Source organism: Poromitra crassiceps (assembly GCF_964638095.1).
Source record: "Poromitra crassiceps genome assembly, contig: HAP1_SCAFFOLD_1431, whole genome shotgun sequence".
Classification (NCBI taxonomy): Eukaryota; Metazoa; Chordata; class Actinopteri; order Beryciformes; family Melamphaidae; genus Poromitra; species Poromitra crassiceps.
In genome coordinates, this window is record NW_028150980.1 from 1 (window position 1) to 20,299 (window position 20,299).

A 20,299-nucleotide genomic window follows, 5' to 3' on the forward strand; every position below is an offset into this window, starting at 1 on the left:
TCCCCTCAATGATCCACACCTTGACTGCATCCTGCCAGTGCAGGGAAGAGACTCGTTAATCCTGTCAATGATCCACACCTTGACTGCATCCTGCCAGTGCAGGGAAGAGACTCGTTAATCCTGTCAATGATCCACACCTTGACTGCATCCTGCCAGTGCAGGGAAGAGACTCGTTAATCCTGTCAATGATCCACACCTTGACTGCATCCTGCCAGTGCAGGGAAGAGACTCGTTAATCCTGTCAATGATCCACACCTTGACTGCATCCTGCCAGTGCAGGGAAGAGACTCGTTAATCCTGTCAATGATCCACACCTTGACTGCATCCTGCCAGTGCAGGGAAGAGACTCGTTAATCCAAGCCTCTTGGGAATGCTCATCGTTTGATCCACTTACATGATCAGATCGCTCACATACAGAGAATGGCTGAGGCAACGCTTAATGAAGATGTGAAACATGAATGTTCATGAATCTCTACAGCGTTTGCAGTCCAACACGTTTACATGCATGCGTACGCAAGGAAATTAGAGACATTTTGTGTAATGGTTTCAGACATTCATGTTTGGATGCTTGAGGTGCTGCTGATGCACATACGCTCGCATGAATCCTAGTGGTCACTGAAGAGGCGTATGCATGCACTGGAACATGTTTCCATGGTTACTAGTGTGTGGAGAGATGGCTATGATCAATATGAAAAAAAGGGAGAGGTTATTGTGTTCTTATTTACAGTCTTTGAAGCCATATTAGTTGTTGTCCCCACAGAGCTTATGACTGAATGATTCAAAGATGCAATATCTAACCTTTAGCATTACTATTATATTATTATAGCATTAAAATATCTAAAAACGAGTAGACCTATGTTATATATATATATTCTTTAGTTGTGCACGTACGTACATTATCCCAATTGTTTCCAAAAGTGCTCAAACCCCAGTGAAATCCATAATTTCATATTATATCAATGACACGGACCGTTTCAGCGACTCGCTTTTTGTCGATGATGTCATCACAGCGCCAGCTGTCATTTGGATCTCCGGTCAATTCTGGACTATTTTCTTACTTTTTCAAGTCACATCACTGTCATTTTTTAGATATTGGTCATTTTTAACTACCGTATATCTTTTGACTGGATGATTTTAGTTTTAACGTGAAGTTGCTTTATTCAGCGTTTTGACCTGTTGTAATAAGAGACCTGTTTGTTTTCGGAGAGGAGGAGACGTCTGCGGATATCGGCTCCCGGTAAAAACCTTGTGAACAATGAACAGAAGGAATCCTAATCTCATAAAACGGCTCGGATAATTCCGCACTACTGCGCCATGACACCTCATCTTCTGTTATTGTTTTGAGTGTGAGACCCCATAGCGGCAGAAAATTACATATTGTACATTTAATGGTAATAGATTTATTTGTATTTTTTTTATTTAATCTTTTGTTTGCATTTCCTCTCCAGGCTGTGTGTTGCGGCCCTTTCAGTGAACCGTTTCTGCGGCAGTCGCGAGGCTCTGTACGGCGTGTTTGACGGGGACAGGAACGTGGAGGTGCCCTACCTTCTGCAGTGCACCATGAACGACGTGTTGGCTGAAGAGCTGCAGAAGACCAAGAGCGAAGAGGACTACATGACCAACACCTTTCTTGTCATGCAAAGGTAGAGGACAGGCTTGACATTGTTGATGCTTTTTCACACTATAAAGTGGAATCAGCCATGCTCTCATATGTCACAAAGCCTCCCTTATATGTTGCCAAATTAAATAGTCTCAAATAATAAATAGTTAGACGCACATTTGTGACACGGCTTGGTGAAAGGAGTAACCGGTACTGCAACCGTGAAATATTACATTATTACAAATATTACATTGTTACATTAAATTATTATTATTAAGTTTAGATGTTGAAGAACACACTCAATATAACAGTTTTAGGATCACTAAATACTTATTTGTCAGCAAACTAAGCTTCTTCAGGGCAAACCTTGTTCACCAACTTTCAGGGCGATTTTCTCTCTTTTTTAGGATTACGAACATTCAATGAGCATATCTTCTTCAACTATTTTCAGATTTCAATGTACGACACATCATTTGGAAGCTTACAATCTGTACTTTCGCAATCTGTAAAAAATAAAAAATTACCTTGGTTCCTACTTGTTACCCACCAGTCCCTGTCACATTTGATTGATTGATGCTTGTTAAACAGTCACCTGACCTCTGCGTCACTACAGGAAGCTGGGCACTGCGGGGCAGAAGCTGGGCGGCTCGGCGGCGCTGTGTCACATCAGGCACGACCCCACCGACCCCGGCGGCTGCTTCACCCTGACGGCCGCCAACGTGGGCAAGTGCCAGGCCGTGCTGTGCCGCGACGGCAAGCCGCTGCCCCTCTCTCTGCTGCACAACGTGGGGCTGGACGAGGAGTACCGCAGGGTCCGCCAGCACAAGGCCATCATCACGGAGGTAGAGAAGGCATCCGCTGTGTGCGTTTGTGTGTGGAGGAATGAGAGAGTGCAGTGTTGATTTTAGATGTGCACCATTTCATGTATACCATATTCTCCTGGTGTTGATGCAACAAGGGGAGGAAATTAGCGGGGACTTGGGGCAAATTGCCGGGGGGGGGGGGGGGGGATCTAAAATTGCATTAGAATTGGATTGACCTTTACTCTGTAGTATTTGCAATGCGTGTCGGATTTTGTTCTGAAGTGCCAAGTGCGACTGGAAAATGGCCAGCTAAGCATCTGTACCTGCACAACCCCCGCCCCCTCCTCCTACTAGCTTATTCACCTCAGTGGCAGGCAGTGCAAGCTAGCTGCCCAGCTAGGTCACTAGCTCACTAGCTTTTCAATATGCAAACCACCCGCTGAGTCAGGACTAGAAACAGATCAAAATCTATTAGAAACTGTCGCTGAGCCTCTCCCGGTCTGCCCAGGGCCTAAACAAGTTGTCACAGAGTCTACTATTGTAGGTTGGAGGACTGTACTTATGTACTGTCATATTTCACAAGGGCAAAAATACCGTGTTAAAAAAGTTCATTTCCTACCCTGTGATGCACACATTCACAGTTTATCTTTCTTTTCCACAGGACAACAAGGTGAACGGCGTGACCGATTCAACACGAATCATGGGCTACTCCTTCCTCTACCCATCGGTCATCCCTCGTCCCTACGTGCAGACAGTCACTCTCACCCCCCAGGACGAGTTCTTCATCCTGGGCAGCCGGGGCCTGTGGGACGCCGTGTCCCCGGCCGAGGCTGTGGAGGCCGTCCGAAACGTCCCCGACGGCCTGGCCGCTGCCAAGAAGCTGTGCACGCTGGCCCAGGGCTACGGCTGCACCGACAGCCTCAGTGCCGTGGTGGTGCAGCTCAGCGTGAGCGAAGACTGCTGCTCTTGCTGCTGCTCGGAGCCTCCCCAGCCGCCTCCCAGCCCCGGCCTGGGCTCCTACCCCCCCTCGGCCTCCGCCATCAAGGAGCGGCCCCACCCGGAGGAGCGGCCCCCGACGGACGGCTCCCTCCCCGTGCCCCCCTCCTCCTGCAGCGAGATCAGCAGCGAAATCAGCACCAGCGAGATGAGCAGCGAGGTGGGCTCCACGGCTTCATCTGACGAGCCGCCTCAGAGCTCCCTGGTGCTGCTGCACGAGCAGCCCCACCATCCTCACCTCCACCCGCACCACCAGGCCCACTCGCTCGCCCTCCTGCACCAGCAGGCTCCCGTCACCACCCAGCCCTGCCAGTACCTGTACCCGAGTTCAGAGCTGCCCTCCTCCCGCAGCTGCTGCGCCCTTCACCCGGCCTGCCTGGCGGGCTCCTTCCAGAGGCAGCTGTCCAGCGCCACCTTCTCCAGCGCTCTGTCTGACAACGGGCTGGACAGCGAGGACGAGGAGCCCATCGCCGGGGTTTTCTCCAACGGGAGCCGCGTGGAGGTCGAGGCAGATATCCACTGCCTCAAGGCTGAGTCCTCGTCCTCCGCATCGCCTCAAACAGCACTACCATCTTCCTCCGACCAGGAGCGCACCCCGCTGCCTCTCCCACCACCGCCTCCCCCTCCATGCACCCCGGAGCCCCTGGAGGAAGGGGTCGACACGAGCCTCGGGGAGGTCGACAACGGGCCGGAGAGAGACGAGTCATGGCAGGGAGGCGGGGATGGTGGAAAGATGGCGGGAAAGCGGAGGGGAAACGGGTCGGTGGCGCCCCAGGAGAAGAGTCACAACCTGATCGAGGTGGCGGCCGACGCGCCCTCCAAGAAGCCCGGGGGTTACTTCACCGCTCCCGCCCAGCCCGACCCGGACGACCAGTTCATCATCCCTCCTGAGCTGGAGGAGGAGGTGAAGGAGATCATGAAGCAGCATCAGCAGAAACAGCAGAAGACGCCTGGGAGCGATCAGCCTGCCGACTATTATGACACGCCCCTCTGAGCATCACCGCCAACAGCTTCATCTCCCTCCCAGCTGCAGCCTGCACAGGGGGACTGCCCAGTGGTCCGACACCTCATTAGTCCGACACTCCCATAGACGGTCAAATGTTCCGTCGGAGAGCTGAACTGAACTGTTTACAACTGCAGAGGGGGTGTATTGTCGGACCAACGGGTTGTCGAGCCAATGGGATTTTCATTCCCAGGATAACGAGCTGTCGGACTAATGGGATGTCGGTCCAATGGGACATTTGTCGGACTATTGGGGTGTCAAGCCAATGACATGGAACCCCTGCACAGACCACTACCATTAACTTAACCACTCTGATTTTGCAGTACATGGACACAAACACAAAATGCACATGAAAAAAATCCCATCCTACTTTTCTACAGCTTTTCAACAGAACCTCATAACTGGAGTAACATGCACTTTAAGTTGCTCCACCCATCCCCCCCCCAAGCAACCTATATGATAGAACATGCAAATGAGCCCTTTAATGATAACCTACCCCCTTGAGGCACCTCCTAGTGTCCAGGCAGGGTAATGCCCTTCTCACAGACTGTGGAACATTGTTTTTTTATATTAGACAACCAACCGAGTATATAATCAACACTAGTCTCTCTGCAATAGTGTTAGCCTGCCACAACACTTGTTAATATGGATAACGATTCCATGGTTTGTTTGTTTGTTTGTTTTATAAGAACTTACCATATCTTTTAATGTGAAAGAAGTGAAGTTGCTGAAAGAACTTTTTAAAACAGAGACACATAATCTTTTTTTATGATCAGTGAACTATGTTGAATGGTACACCAGTAACACCACGCTTAACTGTTGTAGATAGGGCACTTAAAATACTGTATTTCTTCAGTAAATCATGGCTCTTGGCCTGTAAAATGGCATAGAATTTTTTGTAGAAATTTTAAAGACTAACTCCTAGGAGTTGCATACTCTTTATGGTGACTTAGTCACTTTTACTAATCTTCTCTGAGAGAAATGGTGATTCCCCCCCCCCCAATGATTGTAAATAAGAGTAATGTTGTATACTGATGCTTTTAAAGGAACTGTACCTGTATGTCGGTGAAGGGTTTTAGTGGTAGGGAGGACGTGTGGTTCACCCAGAGATTGCTTTTATAGAGATATCACCCTCCTTTATCCTACACTGTAGACCCACAAATATCGCACACGAGCACACACACACACACACACACACACACACACACACACACACACACGTGTGCGCAATTGCTATGGTTTGCTCCGTTTTGTTTGCTTGTGATGTCCCGTAGTCATCACTGTAACTAACGCACACTAATAGACACAGACTTTCGCATGCACACGCGCACACACACACACACACACACACACACAAACACACACAGACAGCCTACTGTACACACACAGAGACACACTGATAATTAGTCCCACCTCCCTTCTACAGTAACTGTTATCACCGGCATGACTGTGTCAAGTTCAGTAATACAAACAAATATATCCACATGGAAAGCAGACAACACAAATGTTCCTGTCTTTGGTATAATAAATTTTAAATTTGTGAATATAAGACATGCTGTCCTGGACTTGTTTTTCATAGTGAATTGAAAATCCCAAGTGACTCTTTGGCACATAAGCTCAGTGTTTGCATAGTTTAAACTTGCTCTTAATTAATTTATTAAAGAAAAGTTACGATTTTATAATAATTTATTGTGATTAAGAAGACAATAGCTGTATTCATTTATTACAACACAAGAGGATTTTGAAATCAGTTTTTACATTGCATGACCAGATGGGGGCAATCTTGTTTAATATTATGATCTGCCTTATTCATTTAACATTGCAAGGCGGAGACTGCTAGAAAATTACATTTGAGTTATCAACCATTATTACCCTGATAAACAAAATATTTTGCATAAACATTCATTAGAAAATATTGCTTTCATTCCGTTCAATTTACCCACCAACTGTTATTTGAGGTCCGGTGTTTGCCACACTACGGTCTTGCAGTGGCACTGATGTTGTCCATTGTGATACCAGTGAAACTATCATTGGCTTTCTTATACTTCTTTTTCACACAGATCACAGTGACCACTGTAACTATCAGCATGACAGCGAGTACAGAGAGAGAAGATGCAAGGATTAGGGTGGTCTGGTCCTTGCTGGCTCCCCTGTGCTGACATCTGTCTCCATAATACCAAAAGTCATCGCCCACCACACACCTGGGGGTGCAGAGAATGAGAGGGGAGCGTCAGACTTGAAATTATTCGAAATTCCCCACAATAGAGTACCGCCGGGATGACGTATTTTTGTAGGCTTAACCAGAAATCGCCGCCATGTTGCTTCTTAGGGGGGGAAGGCTATGGGTATTTCGGTTAAATGCATGAAATGAGGTCTGTGGTTAACAAAGGTTTATGGGAGTGGTAATTTGTGTTCAGCAGGATCATCTTCACAAACGAGGACCACTTTTATGACTTTTGAAATGTTTTCTGAAAATCGCTTAAAAAAATGCATTCATCATCATCTCTGATCATTACATAAAATTGCCAGAGTGGCATCTGTCTGTGTTTTTGGTCCCACATTGTGAGATTTGTGATGATTTTGGTCAGTCTATGGGCTCATCAGTGATGTCACTCGAGCACTCGATGATGTCATCAGTGATGGTCACTCGAGCAATTGTGATGTCACTGATTATGTCACAATGCCTATGACATCAGTGATGTCACTCAGCAATTGTGATGTCAACATGCCTATAACTGACATCAGTGATGCGAAGTTGGGCAATTGTGTGCTGAGTGCTGTCACTCCGTGATTTGATCGGTGATGGTCACTCGAGCAATTGTGATGTCATCAGTGAGTGATGTCATCAGTGATGCGAAGTTGGGCAATTGTGCGCTGTGCATGCCAATAGGGCAGGCGAGGCCACGCAGCGGCCGAGCTGTGGCGAGGTGCTTCAAAAGTCATAAAAGTGGTCCACGTTTGTGAAGATTATCCTGCTAAACACAAATTTCCACTCCCATAAACTTTTGTTAACCACAGACCTTATTTCATGCATTAAATACCCATTCACTTTTCACCTTACGAACTGAAGTGCTACTTCCGTACTCATTCCTGTGGCACTCTATAGATGCAAAGATGCAGGCGTACAGGGCATATGGTGTTATTGTGGGGTGTGTGTGTGTGTGTCACACACATACACACACACACGCACACACACCTTTAGCCCACTTGTAGAAAATACAGACATTATATTGTGTATCACTGTTCAGCCTAAAAATACAGCGATTTAAATTTGTGTGTTCATAATATTGCCCAGCTCTATGCCAGATGAAGTGGGCTGTAGCTCACCCAGACATACATAGATGTGGTGCAGAAGGTTTTTGGTTCAAACCCTGCATCAGACTCCGTTTTCAGAAATGTTCACATGATAAGCTGCTGACTGTAAGAGCAGTGATGTAGTTTGTACACTGATATCAATAAGCTGATGAAGGAGACTGGACAGTCCCATGGTTCTAGCTAAGTCAGATAAACAGCTGCTTGGTGTGTAACAGTTCGCTGGTTCAAATCCCACCTGCCTCACTCTTCTTTACATGTTCAAATCACATGCCCAAACAGAAATATATAGACAGTCTAGATGTGTTTAAATCACATGCCCAAACTGAGAAATATAGAGACAGTCTAGATGTGTTTTCGACTCAAAAAGTAGTCACCTGCAAGTAGCCTTTTCTCCCTCCAACACACAGATTCCATTGTTCTGACACTCCACACTGGTGCAGGCGTCTGTGGGTACCGTCACCGTGGTAACAGGAGACATGGTTGTCATGGTTGTGGCATTGGAGGGTGGCACAGTTGTGGAGGGCACCGGTTGAGTGACAGTGAGATGAGACACATCTGAAAAGGACCAGAAGAAGAAGAAAAAAGAGCAAACAGTGAATGAGATTCGAGTGGAGGAGCACTTATTAACAGAATGATTGGATCGCATGATTGACTGAGGTGTTTGCCCTGTAAGTGGGTGTGTGAATCAGAGATGTAGTCGAGATGGGATGGGGCGGCTGTGGCTCAGGAGGTAGAGCGCATCGTCCACCAACCAGAAGGTCAGTGGTTCGATCTCCGGCTCCAGTCCACGGGTCGAAGTATCCTTTGGCAAGACACTGAACCCCAAAACCTTCTCGTATGCACTATCTTTGGGAACACTGAAAAATGTGATGAAATCAATTTCTGTTACCCTCCATGGTGAGGAGAAAGATGGCGTCTCCTCCCTTGATGAAATCCCTGCTCTTGGCTCTCAGTTGGGTGAGGTACACTGATGTGCCTGATCCTGGACCTCGGAAATATTTGCTGCCATCGGTATCCGTGATCTCTGTGCCCACCTTGCGAGGGTCATCCCAGTAAAACTCGCCCGTATCTACGTGTTAAACAAGGACACGTTACAGCATTTTCATGAATATTTCCAACATTCAAAGGATGTCTGTGAACAGTTGCACAGCATTATTCTCTGACCTTCTTTCCTGTTGGGGTCAGTGGTGACACTGCGCTGGTTGGACATGCGCTTTTGAATGTGTGGGTTCTGGTCCATCAGCATCATGGTCATCTGTTTCCAGGGACATGGCCATGTCTGCCCCGTGTCTCCAGCACGGGCCACCAGATTGACATAAGCTGACAACTGACCAGTAGTGTTTGCCGTACCGCTGGGGTACAGAGCCATTTGGAAGGTGTATCCCTCCTTGGAGGTGAAGGGGGGGCTGTAGATTTCCACGTCTAATGGAGTGTTGTCCATAACATGACTGAAGTTCTTCACTCTCCATACAAACTCTGGGCAGGTGGTCTCAGAGAGGTTGATGTCATCCAGGGACAGCCCCCCCGCCAAGGTCCCCGAGCCCTTCTTGGTGCCCTGAAACACAACGCGGAACTTGGTCGTGACGTTCAGACTCACGTGGTGCAGTTGCCAAAGCTCCTGAGGGGGTCCTGTAACATGAGATCAAAATATTGCATTTCTTGAACAGCGAGTGCGAGATGTTCACATTTCCCCAACAAAAAAGTACCACAATTCAGTCACCATCTACGGTCTTGATGAAGCGCAGGACTCCGTCGGGGTTAGCTTCGTCATACAGTCGGACCCAGATGCTCAGCGTGTCTTCAGGGCTGCCACTGTTGTAGTAGAAGAACTGCAGGCACTGGTAACCTCGCTTGGGGTAGAGAAGCCTGCTCTCAAGCATAGCCTTGTCCTCCACGCTGCCAGTGCCAGTGCTGAAGTGCATGAAGTACCCTGCGCCTGCAGATCCAAATAAATATCACTCCATCAATCAACACGTGAACGTTTCTAAATTAGTTAACGACACCCACTGGAACACACTTTGTACAGTTGGTGATGATGAGAGGGCAGTTGATATAGGCCAGTGATAATGGCACAGCTGTGTAGTTGTGCCAAGGATGATCTATGCATGTATGGTCTCACCAGAGCATTTGTCCATGTTGGAATAGTCAGTGCTGGGTCCTCCAGGAGCTTGGGTTAGCCTGGTCCAATCAGCCTGGTCTCCTGGGCCCTGGATCATACCACAGATGTTCTCACGCTCAAAGTCGCAGGAATCCAGGAATGTGGAGGCTTTGGCTAGAAGGCGGCGCATAAATACACGCACACGCGCGCACGCACGCACATGCACGTACACACACACACACACACACACACACGCATGCACGCACGCACGCACGCGCGCGCACGCACGTACACACACACACACACACACACACACACGCATGCACGCACGCACGCGCGCACGCACGCACGCGCACGCACGTACACACACACACACACACACACACAAACGCACGCACACGCACACGCACACACACACACACAAACGCATGCACGCACGCACGCACACACACACACACACACACACACAACACACACACACACACGCACACGTTTCAGCACTGACAACTCATGTAAAAGAACTTTGACCTGCTGTAAACTAAAGTTAATAAAAGTAATTACACACGAAGCAAAGTGTTAGTTAGGACATTAACTATTTCATCAACAACCTCATTGCATTGACTTTACCAACTAGAAAGTACAATGGCTACTAAAAACCTTTGTAACTTTGTACCTTTTTAAACCTTTGTAAACTACTAGGCTACTACTAAAACACTTTCTATTGAATAAAGGTTGAGGTTGACAATGTGCGCAGATACAATTGTACAATACAATACAATACAATATAAATACAATCGATTGTAAAGGTGGGTGATGGGGCCAGTCTCTTACTGCAGTTATAGAGGCGGCTGAGCTTGAGAATGTCACTGTCACTGAATTCCATACGCTGGCCGATGACATCGCTGAAGGCCTGGATCTTGGTGACGATGGTGGGCTCATCAGTGCCGTTTTGGAAGGCGGTCTTACTGTAGTGCATCATGGAGCCGTAGTCATAGGGCACGCCCAACGAGCTGGAGGTGGTGTCGTTGTAGGTGTTAAAGTTGTGTTCTCGACCTGGGGCCCGGAGATAAACACAGGCATTAGCATTAGCATTAGCCTTCTGTAACAATCAGAACTGCTCCTTCCATAATGTGGGAGGGTATTTCAATTAGGATAGCTCATTACAGAGGTTTCCAAAGTGGGAGGTGGCGGGCCTCCCCTGGGGGGCTCCAAGCAGTTTCAGGGGAGGCTCAGTGAATGGAAGTGAAAAAAAACTCATTACATTTACATTAGTTACACATCACATAGAATAGCCTAAATGTGTGTGATTTGGTTAAAGAGACAGACCGACATTTAAATGTACTGTATTTGGTGTAGTCTGAAGTACGTATGTCAAACAGCAATATCAGGTTATCTTGGCTCAACTGTTGAGTGTCTATGGGATCAAATAACATAATCATAATCCAATATAGGCATCCAGGAATTGAGCGAAGGCGGCTCCTCCTTATTCCAGATTTTGTCTGGGGGGAGGCCCACAGTCTCATACTTTGAAAACCCCTGGCTTATGAAACAACTCAAGAAAACTTGCTGACATGCCAAGTACTTTGTACTTTAATCATTTCATGTAAAAGGAAGGTTTGATTGATGAATGATTTGATGGGCATCGTTGAACATTACGATACTGGCACAAGGCAATATTGACATGATGTTTTGATCATATCATTTGCTTATCTTGTTGAGGAGATAATGCACACAGGGAAATGTGCAGGTCTATCTTCATCTCTCATATCCAATCGAGAGAGAAATGGACTGGCAATTAAGGCAACAATGTTATTCAGATTCAGATGGCTGTTCAGTTTAGTTTAGGTTTAGTTATGGCTGTTCAGTTGAGTTTTTATCCTTAGTTATGGCTGTTCAGTTTAGTTTAGGCTTCCAACACCACCCATATCCCACTAGCCACTAATCCTACCCACCCTTGGAATCCTGACACTCTCTAGTCCAGTGGTTCTCAAATTTCTTCACATGAAGGACCCCTAAACTGACAAAAATTAGACCAGGGACCCCCATTTGATAGGATTTTGTCCGACGGACCCCCATATGATAATAAGATTGATGCTTTTAGATGTTTTATTACAGAAAGTGTATAAAACCCATGACCAAAATAGTCATTGTGTTACTTGTGAATGGAATTATAGCTCAAATACATTACCCCCCTTTTGGCTGGAGACCCCCTGGAACCCCCTCAAGGACCCCTGGGGGTCGCTGGACCCCCATTTGAGAACCACTGTTCTAGTCTACCACCTTCCTATCCCTAGCTACAACCATTTCCCCACTAAACTCACTAAACATCCATGGCTGAGTGACTGACTGAGTGACTAAGTGAGTGAGTGAGTGAGTGACTGACTGACTGACTGACTGACTGACTGACTGACTGACTGACTGACTGACTGACTGACTGACTGACTTTTCCATTCCCAGAGCACGGCGGGGGCCGCTGACCCAGCGCTGTGGGAAAAACATCCAAATAGAAGCCACAGGCAAGTTGTAGTTGGCAGATGAGGAAGGAGAGTTTCAATACCTGCTGAGATCCTGTCCCACATGATGGTGACATAGTCATCACGATCAGACCTGGACTGCTCGTGCCAGAAGCCCAGAGCATGAAGGAACTCATGCTCGATGGTTGCAATGCGGTCACAGTTGCTCCCTATGGACAACCTTTGCTTCCCAACTCGTCGGTTACCCACAGAGGAGGAACAGCTTTGGATGAAATAAGGCTTTTATGAACATCACATAGAATCCACCAAACGGTAAACGGTTATATGACTATAATGTAGTAATTCCCTTTCAAAGCACATCGTGTGCTGCTGTCTAAATCAGAGCATAACAGCATGAAGAACATATTTTGGCCTTACCCTGGCCCTTTATAGATGGAGATGTAGTTTGACTCTCCAGTCCAAGGCTTGAAGTCAATACAGGTCTTGAGTCTGTACTGTTCAAATGCTTTCAGAATCACACCTTTGGCATTGATCTCTGCAGAGACGATCAAACATATTCTTTTAAAGATTAAAAATTAGCCTTGTGAAAACCCAATGGGTTTTATGGTTGTTGAACACAACAGCGTTTAATTATTTAAGGTTGTTCAAGGGGTTCATGGTTGGTTTTGTCCACTCCCACAAGGCTCACTTAAATGATTTTCTGCCTTGGTTTTGAGTGAACAGACATCAAAAGGGAATACCCATCAAGAATTTATATATCTCACATACATGTTGCTCATATGGTTTTAAAGTCCAATCATCGACTCTCAAGCCAGAAACCAGAGAACTAAGACAGGAATCTGTGATTTTGTCGATCCACCGAAGGTCCATTCCTTCTGTTGCCTTGGCATTTGGAGAGTTGTTCATGTTGGCAAATATTAATTCGACTGTCCTAGACCAGTCGCTCTCAAACTGCCGGCCGCCAGGTCAAACTGTAGGCCGTGATTTTGATTTTGGGGGTGCTATGAGATGAATGCAATATGAAAAGCTAGATTTCAACCTTACAAGATCATCGTATGTTTTCAGCGATGAATGTCCTCCTTGAGAATTAATAAATATCTGCAGCATCTCTGTTCTGCCAATAAGTAGCCTAATCAAGGACAATAACCTGACAAGTAAAAGTCTACAAATCTAGAAACAGGTCTTCGCTGACAAATTTCACAAGTGTGTGTGTGTGTGTGTGTGTGTGTGTGTGTGTGTGTGTATATATATATATATATATATATATATATGTATATATATATATATATACCGTGTATATATATATATATATACCGTGTATATATATATATATATATATATATATATATATATACTGTATGCATGTAAACTATGCATAGAAACATTGATCAGTTCAGATGAATCAAAATAGTCTATTGATTGTATTGACTGCTGAATGTATTTTGTAACTGTTGTACGCTGCAGTCTGAACAGGTCGCAATTGTGAATGAGACCTTGGTCTCAATGTGATTTTATGTTAAATAAAAAGGCTAAATAAAAAAATAAATAAAAAGTTATTGGGAGGTTATTAATACTTTTTCTCAAATGTTTTAATCGAGCACTCTTACCCAAGTCATCTTCCATGTAGTATGGAATCGTCTTTGGCCACCTGTATTCATCACCTATCATGGAATTTCGAACTTGTCTCTGCAGCGGTCATTAAAGGCAATCAAAAGGGTAGTAAGAATATTATTATCAGCCAAGGTTAAGCTATCTTATCACACAACGTTATTATGCAAGTGAACATTAAAACCTGTTAACATACCTGATCGAGCACAATATCTCCTTCTACAAGATTCAACCCTGCCTCTATGGGGACCAAGAACAAATAAATTCAGTTTAAGATTGTTACTGAATACTAATTTGGAGAAACATTTTTTATTTTATTTTTTCCCCCAAACCTTCATTGATGTCAAAAATGTCACGGTCCCGCCCACCATCCACATCGTATTCTGTGGAGTAGATTTGAAAATAAACATTCAATGTTAAATGTTTCATCAAACATCAAGGAAAAGGATGAAAGTGAAGATAAATAACCAATAGGTGGCTACCGGCTATACGTTTTTAATGTATTCTGTATCTCAATTACAAAAGCACTTACCTAATACTTTTGGTGTAGGCTAAGTAAGAGAAATAATAAGTAAATATTATTGACAGTCCACACTCATATAGGTACATGTATTCGAAATCCGCATCTTTCTAGTTAGCACAAATTATACCACAGTGCACAAAATAATATGTTTTTCTTACCAAGCAGAGGATAGTGTCACATAAGAGGCACACAATGTGAAAGATAAGTACACCTGTAGGTTTGCGTCGGCCCATGGCTGTGTCCTAATGTCCCTCTGCACGGGACCCTTGAAGTCACTACTGTGCACTGACACCTAGAAAAGATGAAATTAGAGGTGAAAGAATAAAGTGCACGTGCTCACCAGGTAATCATTGACAGAGCTGTAAAGGGTCTGACCTATAAACTTTAACTTCAATACTCTTACTATCTTCAAATTAATCATGTACAGATTAGCTACAGATGAGAACTCCAACAGGAGGCGGGGATTTACTCTAGTCTATATGCTACCAGACTGCTATAGACGTGCATATTTGAAGCATTTTAACACATCATCCCTTTTTGTATCTACAAGAATCATGATATACGTCTTAGACATCTCAACATGTGCATGTTTCCTACAGCTATTATCCAGTTCATAAATGTTTTAAAAGCTTTAAAACAAGGTTATGAATTCTGTTGAAAAGAAAAATCAAATCCAGCCTCTGTGGGACTACTTCTCTATGTGCTCTGTCTCTCCCCTCATTAATGCACTGTTTTGATAAGATAAGATGATAGGATGATCTGTTGGGATAGATTCATCTTTGGTACCGTTGATTGTTTTCTATGCCACAGACAACAACGTTTGGTCTTGCACATTCAGTTGGCGGGGTGGCGCTGTAAGCGGGCAAATTAGACGAGTGTTACTTTGTGATGTCACAAAATCACGGAAGTCAAAACAGTTCGTTTGGGGGGGGGGGGGGGGGTGCTCCTTACATGGCTGGTGTGGCTTTATCTGGGGACCATGTGTTTTGAGACTTCCATGAGGTTTATATAGCACGCCCAAGCAAGTCCTTTATAATCAAAGAAGCAAAGAAATCTGCTTTTACACAAGATGGGATCTTTAATACATGGGGAATCTGATTTAGCTGTTTGTAATGTGTCCTTCAATGTTCTGTTAATTATTTCGTAAACAAAAGAGAAACCAATCTGTGTGTATAAAAAAAAAAAAAAGATTGCAGATAAGAAATTGCATAGATGGAGCATATTCTTTTTATTGTAGCTGGGGAACAGTTCACGCAAAAATGAAAATGATATCATCTCGCCCTCTGGCCCTGAGCCAGAGGGGCTGACTCCCTTTAATCCACCTTTTATCCTCACACAGTGAGTGGCTCTAGCTGTGTGGTGTATTGACTGTGGTATATGCTCATTATACCACATCTGTGAGCCAATCAGATTGCTTGATTTGAGAGAGTCGTTTTATAATACAGCTGCTAATTGGGTCAGCCTAACAGGCAGAAAGACCAAATGGAATTGCTTATACAGTAGGAGTAAATTGTTAGATGTTATATGTTTTCTTCCTCATAACCTTAGATACGTTTCTTACCAAGGGTACGTACGGGTGATGATCCATCACTGGAATCTTAATGTGCTGGATTTAGGCCTCTGCAAATAGTCTTGTTGATACTTCCATGTTTGTTGAGCATGCTTGGCCTTTTAACTCATCATGAAGGGGTTGATTCAGACTGTATAAGCTTTTGTCTATGAAGCTATAGTTCATTGTCTATTTGATTATGCAGTGTTGAACTAGGCCAGAGTAGAAGAAAACAATCAAACAAAGCTGTCACCACGAGTGGTTTGGTGTTGTCATCTATTAGGCTTAGATGATTAGTTATTGATATTTGTTGGTCTCTGCTTTATATTACTTAAGAGATAGGTTATTAGATAGATGGAGCTAATGGAGCTGAACTGATGTAGTTCAAGCTCTGGCCGCGGTCTCTGTGACATACCACAAGCAGTCCTGAGACATGATCCCAGTCTGTGGAACACTCTACTGACCATAAACAGTCCTGAGACATGATCCCAGTCTGTGGAACACTCTACTGACCACAAACAGTCTTGAGACATGATCCCGTCTGTGGAACACTACTGACCACAAACAGTCCTGAGACATGATCCCAGTCTGTGGAACACTCTACTGACCACAAACAGTCTTGAGACATGATCCCGTCTGTGGAACACTACTGACCACAAACAGTCCTGAGACATGATCCCAGTCTGTGGAACACTCTACTGACCACAAACAGCATGACTGTTTCATATATATATATATATGAAACAGTCATGCTGTTTGTGGTCAGTAGAGTGTTCCACAGACTGGGATCGTGTCTCAAGAATTTTCCTGATAAATTTGACAGCATAGTCCATCTGCCACATGACTACTGAAGCACTTCATAAAGTATGTTGCTGCATATATATATATATATATATATATATATATATATATATATATATATATAAACACTCTACTGACCACAAACAGTCCTGAGACATGATCCCAGTCTGTGGAACACTCTACTGACCACAAACAGCATGACTGTTTCATATATATATATATATATATGTCAAATTTATCAGGAAAATTCTTTCTTTTCTTGGGAGTATGGATTTAGCTGTATTGAAGAAGTTTTCTATTCGAAATTAATGAACATCCACTATATGGTTGATTAGAATTGAGAGATTTGCTAATTGATAGGTATATATTAACAATCATTAATAGGCTCATAGTAGCCTCAATATTCATTGTTCTATCAAGTACCAATACAACTGTTCCCAGTAAAGTCTTGTGAATTGAAGGCCTGGCTGTTGGTGTAGTCATCTTTGTCGAGCTCAAACCCCATCTCCTCAGTAATTTAACCAATCTTCGACAGGCTCCGTCCAAACCTGCCAATAGCAACAAGCCTCTCTCCATTATGACCATGTCAATGTCCACTTCAATCAGACAGCAATCACCACCTATTACATGATCAATAGACGACTAACACAGCAGTCTGAATTCTACAGCCAGTCACATGTAGACTGGATGGACCCGATCAGAAGCCTTCTCCAAATCTACAAAGCACATGTAGACCGGATGGCAACAAGGACGGAATCCGCATTGTTCCTCTTCAATCCTGCTTTACTGCTAAAGTGCTATAGCTAAACTGAGGAGGACACTCACTGTGACAGCGCCATGTTGACACCTTAAAAAAAATGGCTAACCTTGCGAGGCAGCTGGATTCGCGCAAGATCATGAGATCACGATCACACGACAGATCCATCTTGCCACGCTCCAATCTATTGGTCTGAATCTGAACCACCAGTGGTTTGCACCAATCAGCGTCCTACGAGGCAGCTACGAGCGAGCCTTTGATAGACAGATGGTTCATCCAATCACCCGTCAGGTATTTTTTGAAAGTGCCTGCCCTTTGAAACGGTTTCACGAGCGACTCGTTCTCCAGATGGTTTGTTTGGCAGCATCAGGTTATAATTTTGGGGCTAAATAAATAAATAAATAAATAAACGACAAAGCTTTTCAACTCTGGGGTTAATGAGACAGCATCATCATTGTGTCAGGCTCTGGCTCAGGGGGCCCCTGCAGCTTGGCCTGTGCCCGGTTGGCCCGTTCACTAATCCATCCATGCCTGCATGTCCCTATAGATTTATGTGCTCATCTTCCAAACACTAGTGTTCATTACTTAGGCCAGTAAAAGTCAATAATAATAAGATTTCCCTTAGTTATTCGGCTACAGACGCCTTACTGTTATTGCATTACACTGTATTTATCCTATAAGAGCTTGATCTCTCTGTAATGTTTTCCCATAGTCCCAAGGATAGGAGCTACTGTTTTAAAAATCACCTTCCACAACTGAGATCCGCAATCCATCCTGTTTTGGCTGACTATGTGGTTTCTTTCCTTAGTTGTTATTCTGAATGAATTACTTTCATAAAACACTATTCCCCTCTGGTCTCTGGGCCAATTGAGAATGAGAGGTTCCTCTGTTAAAATAAAGATGGTTGGTGCTTTATCAAGGATGGCTAAACATGCAAATCAATACTGTTTAGTGTCAAGAAGGCATGTAATCTGTCAAGGTGCAATCGTGAAGGATTCATATACATGTATTGAAGTCAGAGCAATGATTATCAAAGAATCAAAGAATTCTAGATTTACCTTCACCACAATACAACAAGAAGACTTTTGTGAGAAAAAAAGATATCTGGCTCTTGACCTCAATGGATGACAATTCTCTCAAAGGCCCTCACCTCACAAACACTCCTTGAGTTGACTGATTGAAAATCAATTGTGCTACAGGCATACAAATGAAAGCAGGTCCTAAACAGCATCGGGGGAAAAAAACTTTGATTTTCTTTGGGCAATTGCTTACTGTATATAGGCAGCAAGTGTTAAACAACTCAAATCTGAGATTTAAAAACACACTACGCAAACTTCTTCAAGCTAAATTTGCTTTAGCGTGAAGTTTGCGTATAGTGTACTAATATAAAGCACCGTTTATTGCCACCAGCTGTGCTCAGAAGATAAAGATGCATTATTTTTTAATGCAAACAAGTCCCAGAAATAACCATGATAAAGCGCACCATGACACTGTGACACTGCACATGTGACGGTGGGGGGAAAGCAGCAAAAACATATATTTCCAACACCTCCTTTTATTTATTTTATTTTTTACTTCTTTTTTGCGGCCACCTACAGTATGGAAACTGTAACTCCAATAAAGTTGTCTAGTCTGGTATGGATGATCTTGGTGTCAAATCATAGAAATCAAAAACAAAAAATAGAGACGGGTAAAAATCCCCCATTTTTGTTTTTTTGTTTTTTGCTCCAACTGAAATGTTTTAGGGTCACGTCACAAGTAGGTCACAGGTTGATGAATGGGAAACTCACTTCTGGGGCAAGAGATCTGCTGTTCAGCTCTATGGCCATTGGCCACAGTGGTGAAAGTTCTTCAAAGGTCAAATGTTTTGACAGGCACCATCAACCTGCATCACACACTCTCTCTCTCTCTCTCTCTCTCTCTCTCTCACACACACACACACACACACACACACACACACACACACACACACACACACACACACACACACACACACACACACACACACACACACACACACACACACACACACACAGTGATGCACTCCCATTTTGCTGTACAATAGCCTCTTGGCAATACCTTGCTCAAGGCTATTTTGACAGTAGTTGTGTTTCTTATTCACACACTCCCCCTTCCCAAATCTACAGTAGCGTCTAGTTTCTGTTTACAATTCAGAAATAATTTTCAGTATGGATAGTAGTACCATATATTAATAAATTATTAATATTTTGATTAATTAACTCATTGAATGCCAAGGACGGACATGTTCGTCATTTCAAATAGTAACGTAGAGTGCCAAGGACGGACATGTTCGTCAATTGCGTTTTTTGACGGTGGGGCGTCGATCAAAGCCTTCTGCCTCTGATGTACAAATATTATAGCTATTGGATGTGTCTAACCTATTTTACAGAACCCTTAGGTGGCGACAGTGCTCTCCACATAACAGAAAGGCAAGGAAAAAACAAAGAAGAAGTCGTTATGGAAACGGAAATCGCATCGCATCCGTATGCATCGATATGCTGACGCACGTTACTGCAGCTGTGCCTGCAGCAGCCAATCTGCTCCCACAATTGAGCCGCTCCGTGTCGGTTGCGACAGCACATCTGCCCATCCACACCGTGGAGTTGTTATTATTCTCAACTGAGCATCGTTGCCGGTGACAAACACACGCGGAACGCTGTAAAAAAGCCTGGCTGTTCCGCACCCTTCACTGTGCGCACAGCAAACTCAGCAGAGAGCCACCACAGACAGGAGGAGGAGTGTGCAGTTGAG

The 20,299-nt window shown here is 44.4% G+C and overlaps 1 protein-coding gene and 1 pseudogene across 2 annotated transcripts; one reads left to right on the forward strand and one right to left on the reverse strand.

The window, feature by feature from the left end:
• The first annotated feature begins 1,471 nt into the window (after positions 1–1,471).
• LOC310771881 (PH domain leucine-rich repeat-containing protein phosphatase 1 pseudogene) lies at positions 1,472–5,907 on the forward strand (annotated as a pseudogene). Its single transcript, XR_014553932.1, has 3 exons — positions 1,472–1,643; positions 2,214–2,442; positions 3,065–5,907. The product of XR_014553932.1 is annotated as a PH domain leucine-rich repeat-containing protein phosphatase 1 pseudogene (transcript).
• Positions 5,908–8,087: 2,180 nt separating this feature from the next.
• LOC310771882 (meprin A subunit beta-like) lies at positions 8,088–17,275 on the reverse strand (the record flags this gene model as incomplete). Its single annotated transcript, XM_083664384.1, has 12 exons — positions 8,088–8,272; positions 8,607–8,786; positions 8,882–9,346; positions 9,438–9,653; positions 9,837–9,989; positions 10,647–10,868; positions 12,373–12,551; positions 12,707–12,824; positions 13,897–13,975; positions 14,094–14,137; positions 14,230–14,280; positions 17,194–17,275. 12 exons carry the CDS (start codon positions 17,273–17,275, stop codon positions 8,088–8,090), a joined length of 1,974 nt encoding a protein of 657 aa, XP_083520510.1.
• Positions 17,276–20,299: the final 3,024 nt, after the last annotated feature.